Source organism: Orbicella faveolata, unplaced genomic scaffold (genome assembly GCF_042242905.1).
Source record: "Orbicella faveolata isolate gen_17 unplaced genomic scaffold, um_ofav_v1 contig_26, whole genome shotgun sequence".
Classification (NCBI taxonomy): Eukaryota; Metazoa; Cnidaria; class Anthozoa; order Scleractinia; family Merulinidae; genus Orbicella; species Orbicella faveolata.
The window spans coordinates 19,116,026-19,134,676 of record NW_028301554.1 but is presented as its reverse complement, the minus strand read 5'-3'; the positions used below and the strand labels follow the sequence as shown (position 1 = coordinate 19,134,676).

At 40.1% G+C, this 18,651-nt stretch overlaps 2 protein-coding genes across 2 annotated transcripts; one reads left to right on the top strand and one right to left on the bottom strand.

Annotated features, from left to right (window-relative positions):
- Positions 1-88: 88 nt before the first annotated feature.
- LOC110042155 (uncharacterized) lies at positions 89-16,770 on the bottom strand. The gene is made up of 12 exons (XM_089295197.1): positions 16,419-16,770; positions 15,835-16,103; positions 15,146-15,382; positions 13,976-14,088; positions 13,341-13,571; positions 12,710-12,822; positions 11,176-11,795; positions 10,025-10,732; positions 8,876-9,233; positions 5,145-5,291; positions 1,144-1,390; positions 89-521 (listed from the first exon to the last, which is right to left on the bottom strand). Exons 1-12 carry the CDS (start codon positions 16,609-16,611, stop codon positions 152-154), a joined length of 3,606 nt encoding a protein of 1,201 aa, XP_089151323.1. The 5' UTR covers positions 16,612-16,770; the 3' UTR covers positions 89-151.
- LOC110042137 (uncharacterized) lies at positions 2,617-3,872 on the top strand. The gene is made up of 2 exons (XM_020747486.2): positions 2,617-2,898; positions 3,173-3,872. Exons 1-2 carry the CDS (start codon positions 2,791-2,793, stop codon positions 3,770-3,772), a joined length of 708 nt encoding a protein of 235 aa, XP_020603145.2. The 5' UTR covers positions 2,617-2,790; the 3' UTR covers positions 3,773-3,872.
- Positions 16,771-18,651: the final 1,881 nt, after the last annotated feature.

Below are 18,651 nucleotides of genomic sequence, written 5' to 3'. Positions count from 1 at the left end.
CAAACGTCTGCTCTTTAACTCACGACTTGTGGTTTAATCGTCAACTTACATTTAAAAATCACTTAAGGGAGGTTCGGAGACAGAAACGTTAACAGCGAACACCTTTATTCAGAAGCTGTTCTAATTATTTAGGACACAACAGCTTAGTCAGTCACTGAGCACCCTCTTGGCTTACACGACAAGCTGAAGGAGTTACCAAGTTAACGTTCTCTGCCTTGGCCAGATCGTAAAAATCTGCCCAAGCCTTGACATTTCCATTGCCCTTCTCGCACGCTTTGGAGAACTCGGCAATATCTTCAGGAGCTATGACTTTGTCCCATAGATTCAGGCCTGTTATTTGATAAGGGTATTCTGTATAGTGACCGATTGTCAACACTCCCCCACCCTCCAGGGATCCGATCAGACGGGTGTCGGCGACCTTGCGCAAGCCGTCCAAGTAGTGTATCGTCACTCCACTGTGACCTGCCCACGTGATGCAAATCTGGTGCCAGTTTTTGTCCGTCAAAGCAGTCAGCGGTAATCTGAAGTGGAAAAGAATGGAGGAGTGTTGCTATTGAGAAAAATATCAGTGTTAGTAACGCCAACTACTGTGGAAATATTCTGAACCCTTGGACCTTTGGCACTGACACGTGTTACACAACCTAGGCCCATCTTCGCAAGTTGAGGAGGGGGGGGTGTTCACCCCTGGAGTGATTCAAATGAGTCTCCGGGGATCAACTATTAAAAGTTACGGGGGTAATCTCAAGACACTTCAAAAAGAATTTCTAAAAGATACTAGGATCTTAGTTTACGGGCATTGCCTTAATTAATTTTCCCCAAAGAGGTACAAGTTCATTGTCTGACAGGAAATCACGGACCATGTTTTCTCGGTTTAATGCCCTGTAGTGTGCCAGGGATAGCCAGTGTTCATCCGTACCTCCCCCCCCCCTAAAAAAGAGGGGTAGGGTCCATCTCCCCGATAGTTTTGAGGGGAGGGGGTGGATGTTCCCAGGCTATGCCAGGGAATAATCTTAACGATAGTCATGTGTTAATACAGCGCTAACCTCTCAACGGTAACAAGATTATCCCCGTCACTATTACACAGGAGTACTTTTGGGATGGGCTCTCAGTGTTCTGTTTAGTGAAATAAAATCCATGACTTACTGTTTCCCTCCTCCATCGAAGATAAAATCCATTTTTAGATCTGTCTCTTCTCCTACCAAGCCGATGTACAATGATTCGGAGCCTCTGTATTCGATTATTGGATACATGAGGAAAGACTTCTTCTTGTAACCTCGAGGAAGGCGAATCCAAAAACACAACGTGAAAGCTTGTAATTCAGGTACTTCCCTGGCTGTAGCGCGTTTCACACTTTGCTGATCTACGACTGGAAACTCCATATCATAGGTAGCTGTAATTTCAAAATAAACGAATATTAGGATTATGCCATATTGTCCAGCGATCACGTATATCTAGACACATGGTTTTGTTTTGACGTGGATTTGGATGTGTACCCCGACTCCCTCCATATATTAAACAATTAGATTATGAGCTCAAGATTTCTATCGCGTGATGGTTGACGAGGACATCTCCCCATGTTTCCCATATCGTGAATCAGACTTAACTTTCCTTGGAACACGACTGTGAGAAAGATTAGTGGTTTAACCTGTAAAACGATGTCAAGGAGATCGTGCTTCACTTTCACAACTCTTGCTTTTGTTCTTAATGGTCGAATTCTTAAATGAAGAGAAATCGTCGTTACTAAAGCTTGCAGAATAATTAAAACAAACGAAAACCGTAGAACATGCTTATTTCATATATGCTGCGATCTATCTCTTTTCATCCAAACATGAATTTAAGCTAAAGCTTTAGCATTTTCACACATCGCTTTGGACGCGTCCTCGACACAGTCTGTCAACATTCTAGAGACATTTAATGCGTACCAGTACAGAATTTATAAGTTAGATTTCTGCTCCTACAATTTCCACATCTTTCGATTTTCGCGATCTGGTAAAGGGGAGGTTGATGTGTATCGTTTTATGTCCAAACACAGTTCAGATCACTATGCGCTTTTCTGTCACGATCCCTTGTCACACGTCGCCATCGATGCGTTATCATGCATGAAGTTGTTGATGAATCAATGCGCAAAAGATGTCACTATCAACAGAATGTGCCGCAGCATTACTACCTTTTAAATACCCTAGTTTTATTTTAGGCTAGGAAATTGGACTAGCCTCCAGACGCAAAGATTTACGAGTCCCTAGATCAAATTACAGTGATGTTCGAAACGATGTCATACTTCAGTGATCTTTGGTTGTTTTTAACAGCGAAACATGACCGTCCCAAATGGATGAAGCCTTCAAGGCTATGGTTGTCACTGGGGGCAAATAAACCATGTTTTGTAGTTCATTTATATGTTAATTAATGAAGTTTTATTTCTTTTGGAATTTTGTCGTAGTTGTGGCATCAAAAGTTGTCAGAAAAGTATTTTAATGAAAGACGGGCTTCTGTTCTCTACGGAAGTGACAATCAGCTGAAAGTTTCCGAAGAAGTTTTGTGATGATCAGTGGCATCGATTTGCTAAATCGATTTGAAATTCAAATTTTGCGATTCCTTTGTCTACTTAATGATTATTTGACAATCATAAATAACTTAACTTACAAATAAAGGTCTGCTTCGGAAACGCGAAAATTTTCGAAACACTTGATCATATACAGTAATGTTCCACTGAATCAATGACACCATTCAATTTATTAGTTGAACTCAAATTGTAACCATATCTTGAATCGAAGCAGTCCGGTCGGAACCGAAATGAGTATAAAGATGAACATTATCAAAATAGTTTTGCTGATATTTTCTGTATCGTTGGCCCAAGCAAATGATCTTAAGGATGAAAACACGTCGAATTTGCAGCCACAGGTTAGACAACTTAAATCTGTTTTCTTTGCTTCCAGTCCTTCTTGGTGACAATGGTCAGTAAAAATCCGTCTTGGCCAGAAACTACTTCTACGGGCAGCAGTAAATATGGATCACGATAGCAACAAATAATTTTTATTTCGTTTATTTAAGAATCTGCGTTCTTTTTAGATTAGACTCAGTATTACACTTGACGCCTTAACAACGCTGTTTTCGCTTGAAAAAAAAAAGTGAGCGGTAAACTAAATAAGTTTTGTCTTCTATTTTGTACGTACAGCTTGTGTTTTACAAATTCTTCACACCTACGAAGCTTGCTGAGGCTGCTACCTTCATCCATCACCACAATACCCTGACTCCTCGACTACTCACATTCCTCAGTGCTCCAAGCAACTACTATCGACTGATGATTGTTCCACTGATTCCGCCAGGAGTCATCGGTAAAAATGCCAAACTTGTCGCCAAGATGGCGGTTGGCTTGGAAACGAAATTTGGCTCAGCAGATAGCGATCCTTCATTTGCTATTTCAGATGGCGATCGCTTTGTCGGCATGCTGACACTTGATAAGACCAACTACCCATCGACTGCCCCCTGTCTTGGTATAGATGGGCCCAGCGGGAATACCATGACTCGTCATACCGATACGTTACTCCCAAAGCCATCCGAGTCTTATTACCCAGGAAGATTCGAGATCCAGTTAAGCCTGTCTGACCGTTGGGGAACCTGTTTCGTCCCGCTAGACGGCGGTTTCAGCAGGGAAATGGTTTACCAGTACAAGTTGAATCCCAACAACGGCCTATCTTTGGAGATTTATGGCGACGACGCACAAGAGAAAGAAGGCATCAAATACATTGAGCTGAGCATCCTGCAAGAGAACTAGTCTCTTATACGGCTGACTCAAAACAAATGTCTACATATCACTGTCAAGAGCTGTGTAGTTTCTGCTGATTAAAAGTGATTGTTCACAAGCCGCCAAACAACATTTGTTCACTTCATTTTTTCTTTCCTTATTTTAAGGCATAGAATTTAGCTCCATTCCAATCCTAATCACAACTTCCTTGTCATACGCGAGAAAGGTTACTTTATGGGCTTTCGCCTACTTCTATTTTACATCCAAGGCGCTTCTTTTGGTTTTTATCCCATCTCAGAGGCGACCGAACCCACAATTTTCGGCGGTGATGTTGCTAAGCAACTGATTCATATCTAAACTCACCCCCAAAGTTTTCCTGCAACCCGCTAACTGGTGTAGTAGTAGCTAGTAGTAGGTGGGCAAAGATAGATCCTACAACCGGCAGCCATGTTGCATTCGCGGTTGACGCTTGAATGATGTAGTTCTGTTGCTTTTCTCCTTTTATTTGGCAATCTTTTTTTGCCAGGCTTCGTTGCAATTGTTTTAACTGCAAATACAGCTGAGAAATTATTTTCCTTTCTTTATACACTTTCCGCCGTCTATAGTGTGAATTCTTTTATAAACCTGACATCAGTGTCAGCTAAGCAAACAGTTTCGTGACATCATGATTAAATTTTTGGCATCAAGTTACAGTGCTATAGCTGACCCACAGGTAAATATTTTATTGCTGTTTTCAAAGGCAAGCATAAACCAAACCAGAAAAAATAGACGATTGAGTTTCGTGAACTCTATGAAGACCAGCAATTCGTCTTCTTTTATGATCTACTATTCTTCTATTATTTTTAGCACAGTTCGGCATAGTCATAAAATGATAACAAGTTATACACGGCGCAAAAGAATAACAGCTTTCCACTGCTAGGAGTTTGTCAGCGCAGTCTACATCCCTTCTATGTGAAAACATGCAAAGTTACATGTTCCTGCTCTGGCATAGAATTCGCCCTCTGACCCATGACGGGTGAGAAAAGTCGTCTTTCTCAGTCGTAAAACAAGATACTCCCCTCCCCCTCATTACCTAAATTGCCAATAGGCCACATTCGATATTATTGATCTTTGACATGGCTCCGAGGCCTTCAGGACAAACTTCTATATTTGGTGGTGTTTTCTTTGTATCCAAGTCTCGTTTGGGAATTGAGAGACAAAAAGAACTTAAAAAGTTTGCAATTTTGACTCGAAAGCCTCGGAGCCATGTTAGAATATTGATATATCGAACATGGCCTATTTCAAAATATCCTTCGCACCTTTCAGACTTTTTATCCCTAGGCAATACAATGCCAATAACCCCTTATACAAACTCCCTCCCCATCACCCCTTCCTAGATATATGATTTCCCCCGTTTACATACCACTCAGGTCGAGACACAGCTTATCAGCTGTAAGGTATTTTTCCGGGGGGCACTCTGGAAGGCAGCTGCCGGTCGTTTTGTCCTTTGCTACTCGGCATACATTACATTCCGTTGGTAATGGATTCCCTGATGACTGTGTGTTGCAACCTGAAATGCAAAGAAGAACCTCGTAACCCGAACGTTACGAAACGACATGTCATTTTTGCAAAAATGTTTGTAAAAGAACTAAGGTACTACGCGCGCGCTCACTGGTCGATAGATGTGTTTAGATGAGACAGTTGTGACGGTTTAGATTCGCGCGTATTCCTGAGAAATATTTTATAAAAGCAATAGAGTACTTTTTCCGCGTTTACATAGCCTCGTCTAAACACGAGGGGGGTTGGGAGAATTCGAGACAGTTATGCAAACCCCTTGACCGCGTCATCGGGTTTGTACGGAAGCCCCAAAGGGACATCCACTTATGAAAAATGGGAGTTCGTTTTTCGAGATTAAGAATTTGCTTTTTCGAAAATGGGAGTTTGTTTTTCGAAAATGCGAGTTTGTTTTACGAAAATGCGAGTTTGTTTTACGAAGATGGGAGTTTGTTTTTTCGAAAATGGGAGTTTGTTTTTTCGAAAATGGGAGTTTGTTTTAGGAAAATGGGAGTTTGTTTTTTTAAAAATGGGAGTTTGTTTTTCGGAAATGAGAGTTTGTTTTACGAAAATGGGGGTTAGTTTTTTTAAAAAATGGGAGTTTGTTCTACGAAAATGGGAGTTTGTTTTACGAAAATGGGAGTTTGTTTTGCGAAAATGGGGGTTTGTTTTGCGAAAATGGGAGTTTGTTTTGCGAAAATGGGAGTTTGTTTTGCGAAAATGGGAGTTTGTTTTTCGAAAATGGGAGTTTGTTCTCTCGAAAATGGGAGGGTTTTTTTGATGATGAAAATGATTGACAGGCCAAACACGACTCCTATTGGTCAAGATAGAGCTAGCCAATGGCGTAATGTAACGTTTTCAATCCTTATTTGTTTGAAGCTCGACCTCGTTGTTTTGTGTGTCTTTGACGACATTTCAGTGTAAAATAGGGTTGACTAGCCTTCACGACTTCTACGGTTCGTGATATTTGTACATTTGCCGTTCTCTGTTCGGTCACTCGACCCGGCTTTGTTTTGGTCGCTTCCCTCATGTTTATGACGGGCACTTCATGTTGTGTTATAAGGAGGAATTTTAAGTAGAGTTGAGCCGTTAGATCGTGCTATGGCAAATTTTTATAGGTCATAGGTCTGCATGATTTCCGCTGTTATCTGCATGTCACTTCGTCGCGTTTGACACCCCTGTAATTTGCCACGTGTTTATACATTGTTTTGGCTCATTTCTATTGCAAGCTATGTTTTTAAATCTCCAAGTATTTGCTTTTAAGGACCAAACTACGAAATTTACCGTGAACATGTTGCTTACTTGCATTCTACATTGTGACGCCTGGCTGTGATTAAAACTGTTTGCAAGTACAGTAGTCAGTAGAGATTGTTATCACGGATATCACATTTGCCCTCGTACGTTTTTCTTCGGAGACGCCGTAGCTTTACTTCAAGAAAGCTATACGTTTATCTTAAGACATTTTAATGTTTTTTGCAGCTATCTGATCGAGCTTATGTTTCTCAAGCTCGATGTATATGTCTAATGCTGTGTTTACATTTGAGCTTTTACCAAGGTAAACAGTTACTAAGGTCAAGTTACTAAACCTTGGTACATTCGTCCAGTGTTTATACCGGCCCAAATAACTCAAGTTGATCTTTCAACATTCGCGCGCGCTGCATTATCAACGTCATGAAATCGAACTTGGACGAGGATCCCACCGCAGTGGAACAGGAGTAAATTGAGGTGCCATCATTTTCATAGGCAAGGACCTCATTCCATAATATTGCGGCGAAAATTCAGCTGCTTGATCATACCCAGAGTATGCATGGATACGTTGTATATGCAGCATCCTCCCTGGTGGCAAAATATATCGACAATAATTACACAACATAGGATCGAAGTTTGTCTAGAGAAAGTTGTAAATAATACTGAGAATGAAAAATACAATGCTCTCATTTACGTGACGGATTGTTCGCTGTAAGAAGATCGATCCAATCTTTCCACGTTATCTGCCATGATCGCCTAGTCAAAACTGGAAAAGAAACGCTTTGTCGACAATCGCGCAATCTGTTCACCGCGGGAAGTGAAATATTACGCTGCCACAAGCGGATATATCTTTCATCTTGACCTTGGTTACCAACTGTAACCATGCCTGATCACAGTGTAATTACAACTTTTACCTCGGTTAAATTTCAGGGGCACCCAAAGACCGTTTTCTCTCGAATACTTTTAAACGCTGTTTTAGGCTATCTGGAGTACTTTTAAAACTCTGTAGGTTAATTTTAGGTTGCGCTAAAAAAAGGTTTATCTGTTCGATTATTCTAGGGGAACTTGAGTATTCTTGAATTTATTAGGGCTTTTTTGTCCATTTCCCGAAAACCTTAGGTTTTATCGTCTTTCCGAAAATGATAGCTGACCTTTTTTTCGGTACTCAAAACGACATTTTTAACAATCCGAAAACAACAGACATTAAATTTTTCATATCACGAAAGTTCGAGGTGACAATTCTCTTAAGAAAATCAGAGGGGATTAAAGGCCTTCCGAACAGATAATTTACCGAAACGATCCGTTGGGTGCCCCTGAAATTTCTTTTGTCTTTTGCGGCATTTACCAAAGTATCAGTTGGCGTTTACACAAGGAAAATGTTTACCTAGGTAAGTAAACTCTGGTACCTCGGTAAACCGTTCAAGTCTAAACACAGCATAATCCTCCTTTGATCGTTCTGGCACCACATGATTCAAATGTAGCTGTTCACGCGCAAACAAATCAGGATCGAAAAGTACATTACGCCATTGGCTAGCTCTATCTTGACCAATAGGAGTCGTGTTTGGCCTGTCAATCATTTTTATCATCACTCTCATTTTCGTAAAACAAACTCCCATTTTCGAAAAAACAAACTCACATTTTCGTAAACCAAACTCCCATTTTCGTAAAACAAGGCTCCCATTTTCAAAATACAATCTCCCATTTTCGAAATACAAACTCCCGTTTTCGAAAAGCAAACTCCCGTTTTCGTAAAACAAACTCCCATTTTCGAAAAGCAAACTCCCATTTTCGTAAAGCAAACTCCCATTTTGGAAAAACAAACTTCCATTTTCGTAAAACAAACTCTCATTTTCGAAAAACAAACTCCCATTTTCGAAAAGCAAACTCCCATTTACAAAAAAAAAAAAAAAACATTTTAAAGAAGTGGATGTCCCTTTGGGGCTTCCGTAGGTTTGCGTAACTGTCTCGCATTGTCCGAATCCCCCTCGTATTTAGATGAGGCTATGTAAACACGAAAAACGTGCTCTATTGCTTAAATGTTCCGTAACTTCATTGGTATTGGTTATGCATTCTGCCAAAAAACAAAGCACCACCCGCATGAGGTTTGATTCATTTCACTAGGAGAACTTTGCCTTAGTATACTTTTCACTTACTCATAACTTTCCCAGTATTACCTGCGAATTGTTGCCCTTTTATATCCGCATATGTCAAGGACTTCATGAACTCTGATAAGGTTACGATTTTCCAAAAACGGCATGCGCGCAAAACTTAGCGCGAACAAAGCCTGACACCGTGAAACAAGAAATCTTAACTTGCGTGACATCCCAAAACGTGGAGAGTTTCTTTGCTTACCATATAAGGGATCACAGTCTTCGTGACAATGCTGCGTGCAAAGCTTGCTGGTTAGGTCCATGAACGTGTCACCTTTACACTCGGCTTTTGTTTGATCACGTGCTACTATATGTGCGTCGATGACATCAGCTTCCTTGTTCCCATTCCCAAATGCGTAAAAGCGCGCATTCAGTGGCTTGTCGAGGTCTAACATGTTAAGGTAGACATCACCACTTTGTGTAGTTCCCAGTGTTTTTCCATATTCAATAAGCGTGCTTGATTTGGACTCAGTGACGCAAACAAAGTAAGATTGAAGCAAGGATGAGTCGCCCAGACCCCGCGCGTTGATATTTGTTGTGGAGGTTTTGAGTTCGAATCCCTGACAAAGAGAATGTAAAAGAAACAGCAATGCATTATTTTTATTAAGAGCAATGTTTGGAACGTAGGCAATGGTCAGGGCTGTAGATCACTTTCAGGCTTTGAAAGTTGAGATATGTTACGTTATGTTGAGATATGTGATGTTATGGTAGTTAATCAAAACATCTTCGTTATGATGTCTCGTTGAAAAACCAGAAATGAAATCTTGTGTTCATTACTTAATTTCAAAATTCCACAAAAGAGGACAAATCCACTGTGTGTGCTGTGTCTTTGGTTCAACCCTCGTAACTCATGGTTTAAACGCATTGATGATTTTCATTTTGTTTTCTCTTCCGCTAGATTCACTTCCTTTTCATGGGACAAATTTGAAAAGTGGTTACATAGGAGGGACCGTTTGTCTTAGGCCCCACACTATGCTGGAGGAATTTGAAATTGAAGTAAGTTTCACTCTGAAAACGCATCAAATGTTTTCTGTCCACACTACGCCGGAGGCATCTGACAATGTAACGTGTTGGTCATTTTGGATTTGTGCTTGAGGAAAACTCGGGAAGGGAAACCACATTATTATTGTCATGTCATCGTTTTCGAAAAGCTTCGTTTTCAAAATGTTTTCCGTCCACACTTAAACACGAAGCCAGCGTTTTCAAATTCCTCCGTTTGAAGAGCGTTTTGGAAAAGCTCCGTTTTCGTGACGGATTAGTGTGGATGGTAGGCCTAACCGTAGAAATAAAGCCGCGTTTTCAAATTCTCAGGCGTAGCGTGGACAGGGCCTTAGCTTGGATCTCTCGTTACCTTATAAATGGCCACTTTCTGTGGCGTGATTTCAATGTAATACCAAGAGGTCTTGTCGACTGGCAACGTTGCAAACACCACAAAAATGTTCCCCTCACTGGAAGCGGTGAAGTGAAGACACTTTCCTTTTGTTTCAGTGGGATCGAATCGAAGCGCATTTGACCATTTCACATTACATGGGGGATCTTGTAAGGTTTCACGCCTGTCTGCTAATACGCTGAAGTCTGAAACAGCTCGGCCTAGCTCTCGTCCAGCTAGTGAATCATGGAGGTCTGGGAAGAACTCTCTTGACGCGTCGAGATCATGTGACAGAAGAGACAGTCCTCCGGTGTTTTGATTGAAGGAGAGCACGAGTCCCAGAATTGAGATTTTGTGTTGGCGAGGATCTCCGGTTTTTCCATTCTTAAAGGCGTTGTACAGGTGAAAAGAGCCATCTTTTTCAGCTGTGAACCATTTTCCTTCATCGTAGCGTACTAATCGACTCATGTTTCTGGGAATATCGCTGAAGTCTTTCGTTCCTTTGAAATTATTTCTCATGTCGAGGACGACTCGGAAGGTGGCTTTGTCTTTGGTGATGTGCTTCCAACTGGGGACACGCAGTTTGCTGTGACTTGCTACCTCGTCCGCTTGGCTTGGTGTCTCTGGGGCTGCTGCTGGGGTGTCTGTGCTGCATGGTGGTAGCTGAATATCTGTGATTGAATTTGGGCCCTTGGGAGAGAAATTTCGCGACAGCAAAATACTTTTGATAAAGATACTTCACACAGCTAAGATAAGACAGTAGTTATTCTGGTGTAAGTGAGGAAAACACCATAAGCCACGCCTTACTTTCGCGCTTTCGTGGGAGGTCGAATTTTCTAAACTTTTTTTCATCGGATTATGTGCGCGTTTTGGAATATAGATTGGATTCTGCGAGCGCCTTGTAGGTGAAAAATCTACTGTCAAAATTGATATCAGTGTAGAAACCTCTCCCCAACAGCTCATATCTTGAAATCTCTCGCGTGTTCTCAAATGTCTGTCTTACGACAGCGTTATATGTGGCTTTGGCATTTCGCGACTCTATATCTTGAGAAAACGATCAATCGTTCATTTATCTATATAACCATGGTCAACGATAAGGACATCTTTTATGAAAAGTACACATATGTTATCACCTCCTTCATGTAGACCTCGATGGCTCTTGTCAGGCTTATTCTTCTCCTGGTTATCGCCTCCTCTAGTGACTTACGGCTGTCAAACTGACAATAGTGCTTCTGAACTGTTCCATTGGGGAAGACTGTTTCGTAGAATTTCAACTTTTCTTCATTTGCCGTTACCTCTTCTTTAAGATTCGCCGCATTCCCCTCGCATCCCTGGGTACTTCTCTTTTCGGGAAACAAGTCGCGGAGACGGAAATTAAGAAGACTTGTGATTGGAGCCATCTGAAACTCAAAAGGTTTTGGATATTGAGGAATCGAAGCAAGCCAATCTTTAAACTCGTTTTTGAACGTTGGTGAATACGCATCAGATAAAATAGAGGCAATTTGCTGACTTCCTCCCATTGCAAGAATCGTTGTCGATGATGTTTTTGCCTGTTTTCTGTGCGATTGTCCTTCTTTTCGACTTTCTTTTGCTCCGACGCTGGCGAACAAGCTTTTGTATTCCACCTCCATTTCTCGGGCGAATTCTTTCTTGCTAGAAACGTCGCTTGCATCCATAAATTTACGAATTTGGAGTTGACCACCAAATTTTGCCGACTTGATGCAGTGTGTTCCCCACCTCTGAATGAAATCCACTGTTGGAAGTTAAATAAAAAAAAGAATGTTTCGTTCAACCAAAATGATTATGCTAAGTGTGCGAAGGATGAAATGAGTATTCGATGCTAACAACTGTTACTGGTAAAGCATTTTATCTGGGAATTAATTTGAGAATATCAGGGAATATAAAGCGACTTAGCTTACTGTACTTGTTTGTTTCTTGTTTCTCTCCGGAAAACAGCCACAGAGCTAAATCGCCTCTAGTTACCAGTAAGTATTTATCAGAGCTGATATGTTATATATTTGAAAAGGCGTCTCTCACTAGCCTCGTTTGCCAGCTAGTTTCATTTCAATAGTGAGAATGCGAATATGGTCAATACAGTTTGAATGACAGCGAGGCTGGAAATGACCTTGCTTTGATACAGACCTCTCTACTTTTGTGAAGTAAATTCACCTAGTCAGAATTAGAAGAACTTGATTTACACAACAAAAGCAGTAAGGTCTGTAGCAAAACAAGGTCACCTCCAGCCTCGCTGCTATTCAAAGGCCAGGTAAATGAGCAGACAACTGTAAAATGGTCAATTCTTCAATCTTTAAATGTTCGTTTTCGTTCTTCAATTTACATTTTTATAGTCAGACTGGCACGCAGATGGCTAGTGCTTGTCTAGGTGGGCCCGTCTCTCAAGATCTAATTACAAACCTTTTTATTGATAGGTTACAATAGAAAATTAGGAAAAAGTAAATAAAATAGAAACTGAAAGGTAGTAAAAGAATGAACAAAAGAAGTGAGGGGTTATTAGATTAATTAACTCTCGTCCAGTGATCTTTGGAAGTGTTAGAAATCGCTCATCATGTCAACACTATGGACATTTTTTGATGGCTCAAACAAGTGGGGATAATAACAAAACTAAGACCAATCAATGCAAACTACAGACACTTAAGGCTGACTTACGATATGTCAGAGGCGCGTCCGCTGCAAAATAAGATGTCGGCAGATCCATGAACTCTCTCAAAAACGACGCACTTAGATCGTTTGGCTTCACCTCGTCAATAAAGATCTCGTATCTGAAACACGGAAATATGTATTTATAGGGGGGAAGTAGCGATATTTAGAGTTATTTCAATTTAGTGTCGAAAGTGATCAGGCAATTACTTTGGTTTTGGTTTTACTACGGCCCGAGATTGGCTGAGTAATCTCATTGTTAAGTAATTGGTTTGGTTTTGGCTTTACGAAACTCAATTGAAAAACGCTGTAAGTTAGCTAGCACAGCAGTTAGAGCGGTTTTTAATTGAGTGTTGTAAAACCAAAACCAAAGTAATCCTTGTAGCTATTCACAAAGGACACAGACAATACAGTGAACCAATCAAAACTCGAAGTAATTACATGTAGCCGACGCAAAGCGTTGGAAAACGAGTGAGAACGAGTCACGATTGGTTTTGGTTTTACTTCTGATTGGATGAAAAAAATGGCGCAAGTTTTTAAGCCGATCGTATAGCGCGGTTGATGCAAAACCAATTACGTTTCAACACTCAAATAAAAACCGCTTCATGCAAGTGCTTTTACAATATACAATTTTCAATACCTGTTTATGTCTACATGTAGAAGTGCCATGTACTTTTGGCTAGCTTGGGTCTCAGACTCCCCCCAACCTGACTTCACGCCTGCGTAGAATCCAAAGTATGATCCAGACACACCAGCCTCCTCTTGAAGATATTTTTGAAACTCGCTGCGACTCTCGAATGTCACCATTGATGCTTTCGTGTCGTAAATGCCATGAACATTCATTGTATCCGGGACATCGTAATCATCGTACCTGAAGGACACAGCAACATGCATGTTTAGTTAGTACAAATTATTCACAGAAACTTATTTGGCCATCTGATATCGTTATCGTGTAACATAACATATAACATAAAACCTCTATTTCGACACCATAAGAGTCAAAACTACAAAGCTTGTGGAGTCGCGTATACTATTAAACTAAAATACATTAATTGAAATAACTACATGTAAAATACTAAATATGGAGCTAAGATAAAAGTATCAATCTAGGACCTTAAAATATTAATTCAAGTTTCTAAAAACACACGTAATCACTATCTCTATATCGGGATGTGGAGGCCGGCAGTTGAACTGTCGGAAAGAAACTGTCGAAAATGTCCTGTCAAATAACTGTTCAAGAAGCCTGCAGTAAGACGTGAGGATGACAGATCTTACGTTGCTTTCCCGGCGCAGTTCCGCTGCACGATGCTCATTTTTCTTGATTCAGGACTGTACTCACCACGCCCATCAAAACCAACACCCATAAATGCCGCGCCGTCAATTAAGTTCTGCAAAAATACGGAAATGTAAGTGATTTGAAGACTGCTACTCTTCCTGTTCTCTGCAGAAATCAGAAAAGACATTTAGTTTGTGATGCGCAATCTGTCAGACGTAGTAACACTTACTAGGTCTTTTCGTTTCATAGGGTTCTTCATAAACACATGTGTTGAATGAAAGCCTTTTGCCGAGCAAATCATTACAAAACAAGCTCATTCTGTGCTGTACAATAAGCGCCCAATGGGATTTCGGGTCCAGACAGCACTTTCAATAGTTTTATTATTTCCAGTCAGTCTCAAAATTTACTTCAAGGAGATCGGTCATGATATTTTGACCACGTACAAAATAACCTTTAAATTGAAGAAAACCTTAGTTTGCTAAGACTGAAAAAAACAAAGAGATATTAACAAGGGTGGTTAAGAATGGAGAAGATTCACACGGATTACAAACGGCGTAGTTGAAAAAATTAGGCTATACTTTTCAAGATGCGGAAACCATGACGTAGCTCCTTTAATACCACGCCTTTTGTGACACTTGCAATAACTATCACAGTATAGGCGAATCTTTGCTGACGTCATTGTTTACATTTTTCCTCATTAGCATACGACTTGACTCATAGAAACCGTGGCCGTATATATGAACTAAATGCAAAAGTTGATAATGCGGATTAAGTTGAGCAATTTGTGTAATTTTCAACTCTTTACAAGCAAAATTGAAGGAAATATCAGCCATCAAAAACTGCCAAATTGCTGTGTGGCAAAAAAGTTAATGAGCCATACATTTCTCTGTAAAAATACGAATTTTCAGAAGAGAATTTCTCCGAAACCATTCCGTGTATTGGGCTTAAATTTTCAGAGGTAACTGAAAGTGTTATGCCCTTTCAATATTCAGAGTTTTTCTTTCATTAGCGTCATCAGATAGTGATAAGCAAATGTTAATGAGGCAAAAAGTGTAAATAAAGATTCGCCTATAGCCTGTGCACATCCGCTCCCTCCCCTTAAAAAAGTCGATTTTTTTAGGAGAGGCGGGGGATGTGCACCGGCTATCATAGTACGATCATCTACATACCAAGCAAGCGTCCATTTTCCACCTTGCCGCGTAGCAAGGATCTCCCTCCTTGTACCCAGTCCCCCAACAGCCGTTCATAAGCACGTTTCCAAGGCCTGCTGGGTAAGTATAGGGTGGTTCGCCGACTTCCTTTGGTGCACTGTCGTCACTGGAGATATGTGAGTTCATATGGTAACCAGCAGGAACAAACATGTCTTCCGTTTGCCAAGATTTATCTGGTACGATGTCCAACTTAATCTGTGAAAATATTAAAGTGAAATGTTCCTATTAAGAACGATCATGATCTCAATTTACTCCAAAATGGTGTCTTTAATTTATGTTGTTCCAAATAACATTTGATCGGCTATTACAATCTTGTTAAAATGTAAGCTTTTTCCCAACATTGTTCCTAGGGACATATCCGTTTAGGTCTAAAAAGTTTGAAAGACTTAACAAGCCTTTTTAAAGTGACCAATCGTGAAGTTAGTTAGCCTCTAGACTACAGTACAAGCGACGCGAAAGAGAACCGCGAGAAAAAAAAATTGGCTTCGCGAAATCCTGGGCCATATTTTCCTCGCGGTTTATTTCCGGTCTCGCTCGACGGACCAAGTGAAAGAGGGACTACTCGTAGTTTACTAGCCTCAATATTTTGCACCACGACGCTTGTTTTGGTGAAAGAGGTGTAAAGTATGAATACAATTGTGTCATACCTCCTTTTTCAAGAAATTTTCTGCCTTCTCCTGTGCCTCGTCGATAATCTGCAGTTGTTTATCCACCAGCTTTCCCATTACTTCAATTCCTTTTTCTACAACAGCACCTTGGACGTTCGCACCCTTAAGTACAGAGCCCAGGCCTCCACCTCCATCTCCGGCTGTGTCATCTGCTTCACGTTGTGTTGTTGACTGGGAGCGAGTTTGCCCTTGTTTAGAGCTTGAACTCTTCTTTTGAGTTTTATTACGTTTCGCATGGTGGCTTGCCCCTGGGTAGACAAGCAATGACATCATTTTGATAGTGAGTAACGATAGAAATTGGACCAATTAATGACACAATAGCCTATTTTCTCAGTTTAAGGCTTAATCCTAAATTTAAAAACTCCTGAAACGGGCACGAGGACGGGTCATCTCACCAAGATGGTTACCTCTAATCGAAGATAATTTCTGAACGAGAGAAACCATTAATTTATGAGAAGTACAATTAGTCCAACACTGCAGGTCCACTAGCTTATTAATGATTTTACAAGAAGTTCCTGCTTTTTCCTCTATATATTCAAAATATCCATCCAAATTTTGATTACCTTTTAATGGATAAATAATCGCAGGCGAGGCAGGTTTCTTTGTCCCGTTGTATTCACTTGTTACATTGCTCCCTTTATTCCGGGCTCTCGTACCACTCGGCCCATTCTCAGCAGCACCGGTCATAGATAACAGCGTGGGACTGGATTTTCCTTGAGACGCAAAACCGCGGTTGTTGCCGCCTTCTTGACGCATGAATCCAGAGTTGGACCTCGCCAGTGGAGGAACGTACACTGGAGCTTCCGGCTGAGGTTGCCATCCATAAACCCAATTCCGTTTCGAGTTAGGTTTAGCTTCAGCGGTGTGTTTTACATCGTTTACCTTTTTTGCGCTGCTTTCCCTGGCTGTCTTACTTAAGCAGGCTGAAAATCAACATTGCTTTACAGAGATGACAAGAATTTTATGCATTATCGACTGTATTGAAACACTTTCAACATAGTTGAAGTTCAATTCTCTTCGCGCTAAGTTGCACCTCAAGTCCTCACTTCAATTTCGATATTTGACATACTTGGTTAGATTTCTTTATTCATCTTTATAATTTCATAACAAATTAGCCAGAGTTTCTGTTGAAGTGAGATTTAATAGTTGCTGTTGTGACTGATTTATGACTGATTTCCGTGTGATAGATGGCACATGATAATTTTCAAAATTCTTGCTCGTAAACCAATTCGTGGGGTTATCCAATCTGGGTTTAGTTTTCACAAAGAAACCATTCAGCCTGTAATGTGTTATAGTTTGGGACTGGTCAAGTTTTCGTACAATACATAATTTGGTCCATGGTATTAAAGCCGGGCGATTCTGCTATCGTGCCATATGCAAATTATATTCTTGAAATCAAAGGAATCTAAATCATAATTTGAGGACGAGCTTGGTACTTTACTCAGAAATCCAGATGCAAACGTTAAAATCAAGATTTCATCATCAGTTGAAATTTAGTTTAAATTTCTTTCTGATTTATTGTCACTATTATATCTAATTGTACTTGTTATTCTTACCCGACGTGATTAATAGAAGAATGAGAAAACTCTTCATTGTTCTTTCTGAAAGTGAAGAAAAAAATAAACAACTGAAAAAACGATTATACATGGTATGACCAGAAGAATATTTCTTAATTAATGACTGTCGATCCTATTAGAGGGAACATCAGAACGCTTTGTCGGGAAAGAAGCAAAGAATTGAACTTAATTATTTTAGATCAAGAAACATCAAGTAATTTATTAATATTGACGCTTGTTGAATTTGAACGTTTTTGACATGCATTCTGCTCTTAAACCAACTAGAGGTGTATAAAAATAAACAAACAAAACAAAAAAACAAATGCAGTTTTAGATTAAGCGGTCACGTTAACAGTAAAATATTATACCATAACAACGAAAACATATCATGTCCTAACGACACACTCAGAGATTTAGAAAAACAAAACAAAACAAAACAAAAAAAACAAGGAAAATATCCATGAGAAATAAGAACTGCCTTTAAAGTTTACTTTTTCTCTCTGTTTCTATTTTGACAATTTTACTCTTCTTCTCTTACCTCTGATATGTTTAGTATTTTTAAAGGAGTTTTCAGCTCTTTCAGACGCCTGTTCTATCGGCTGTATTGTTTTAACTGTTTGTGTTAATCTTTTCTTTAAAGCATTAAACAAAGCGCTAGCCACCTATTGTGAGGTTTTGTCTCCAAATTGAATAGAATAACAGGTTGTTTTTGCACGTCAATTACTAGTTACTTGAAACTGGTTCCAGTTAAAACCATGTGTTACCTGAGAATACACTGGCATTGTTGATAAATGGTGTAGTGTACAGCGTATATGGACTTATTGGTGATATCTTTCCAGAGAATGTCGCAAATGCCCTTTCCCACACTTTGTTTTTAGTTTCTTGACTTTAAAGCTGGCTTCAGTTTAAAATCGGCTTGATAACGACCTCTTGACGACAACTAAGCGTAGTTCTAGTTTTCAGTCACTATTTTTTGCTTGTAAATATTCAAGCTAAGTGAGTTAAGGAATGAGTTTATTTAGAGCCATTTTGTTTTACACGAATAGGTCTGTGCTTAAGGTTATTCCCCAGTTTTGTATTGCGCATCCCTACCGCGTATAATTTCACGCGTGATTAGCGCGCGCGTATTAAAAAATGGCGGCTCCTTCTTTACAGCTGCACCTCGCCATAGAGGTAAATCGTCATTTTCTCGCAAACGAGTATAGTGATCTATCATTTTTTTTCTGTTATTTTGAACTGA

Excerpts from the sequence above, each read along its gene's own strand:
- LOC110042137 (XM_020747486.2), top strand. The coding sequence starts at position 2,791 with ATGAGTATAAAGATGAACATTATCAAAATAGTTTTGCTGATATTTTCT. Across the intron at positions 2,899-3,172 it reads CGTCGAATTTGCAGCCACAG|CTTGTGTTTTACAAATTCTT; the intron begins GTTAGACAACTT and ends TTGTACGTACAG.
- LOC110042155 (XM_089295197.1), bottom strand. The coding sequence starts at position 16,611 with ATGCGTCAAGAAGGCGGCAACAACCGCGGTTTTGCGTCTCAAGGAAAA. Across the intron at positions 13,572-13,975 it reads AACTGCGCCGGGAAAGCAAC|GTACGATGATTACGATGTCC; the intron begins GTAAGATCTGTC and ends TGTGTCCTTCAG. Across the intron at positions 10,733-11,175 it reads TCGAGGTCTACATGAAGGAG|GGCCCAAATTCAATCACAGA; the intron begins GTGATAACATAT and ends TTCTCTCCCAAG.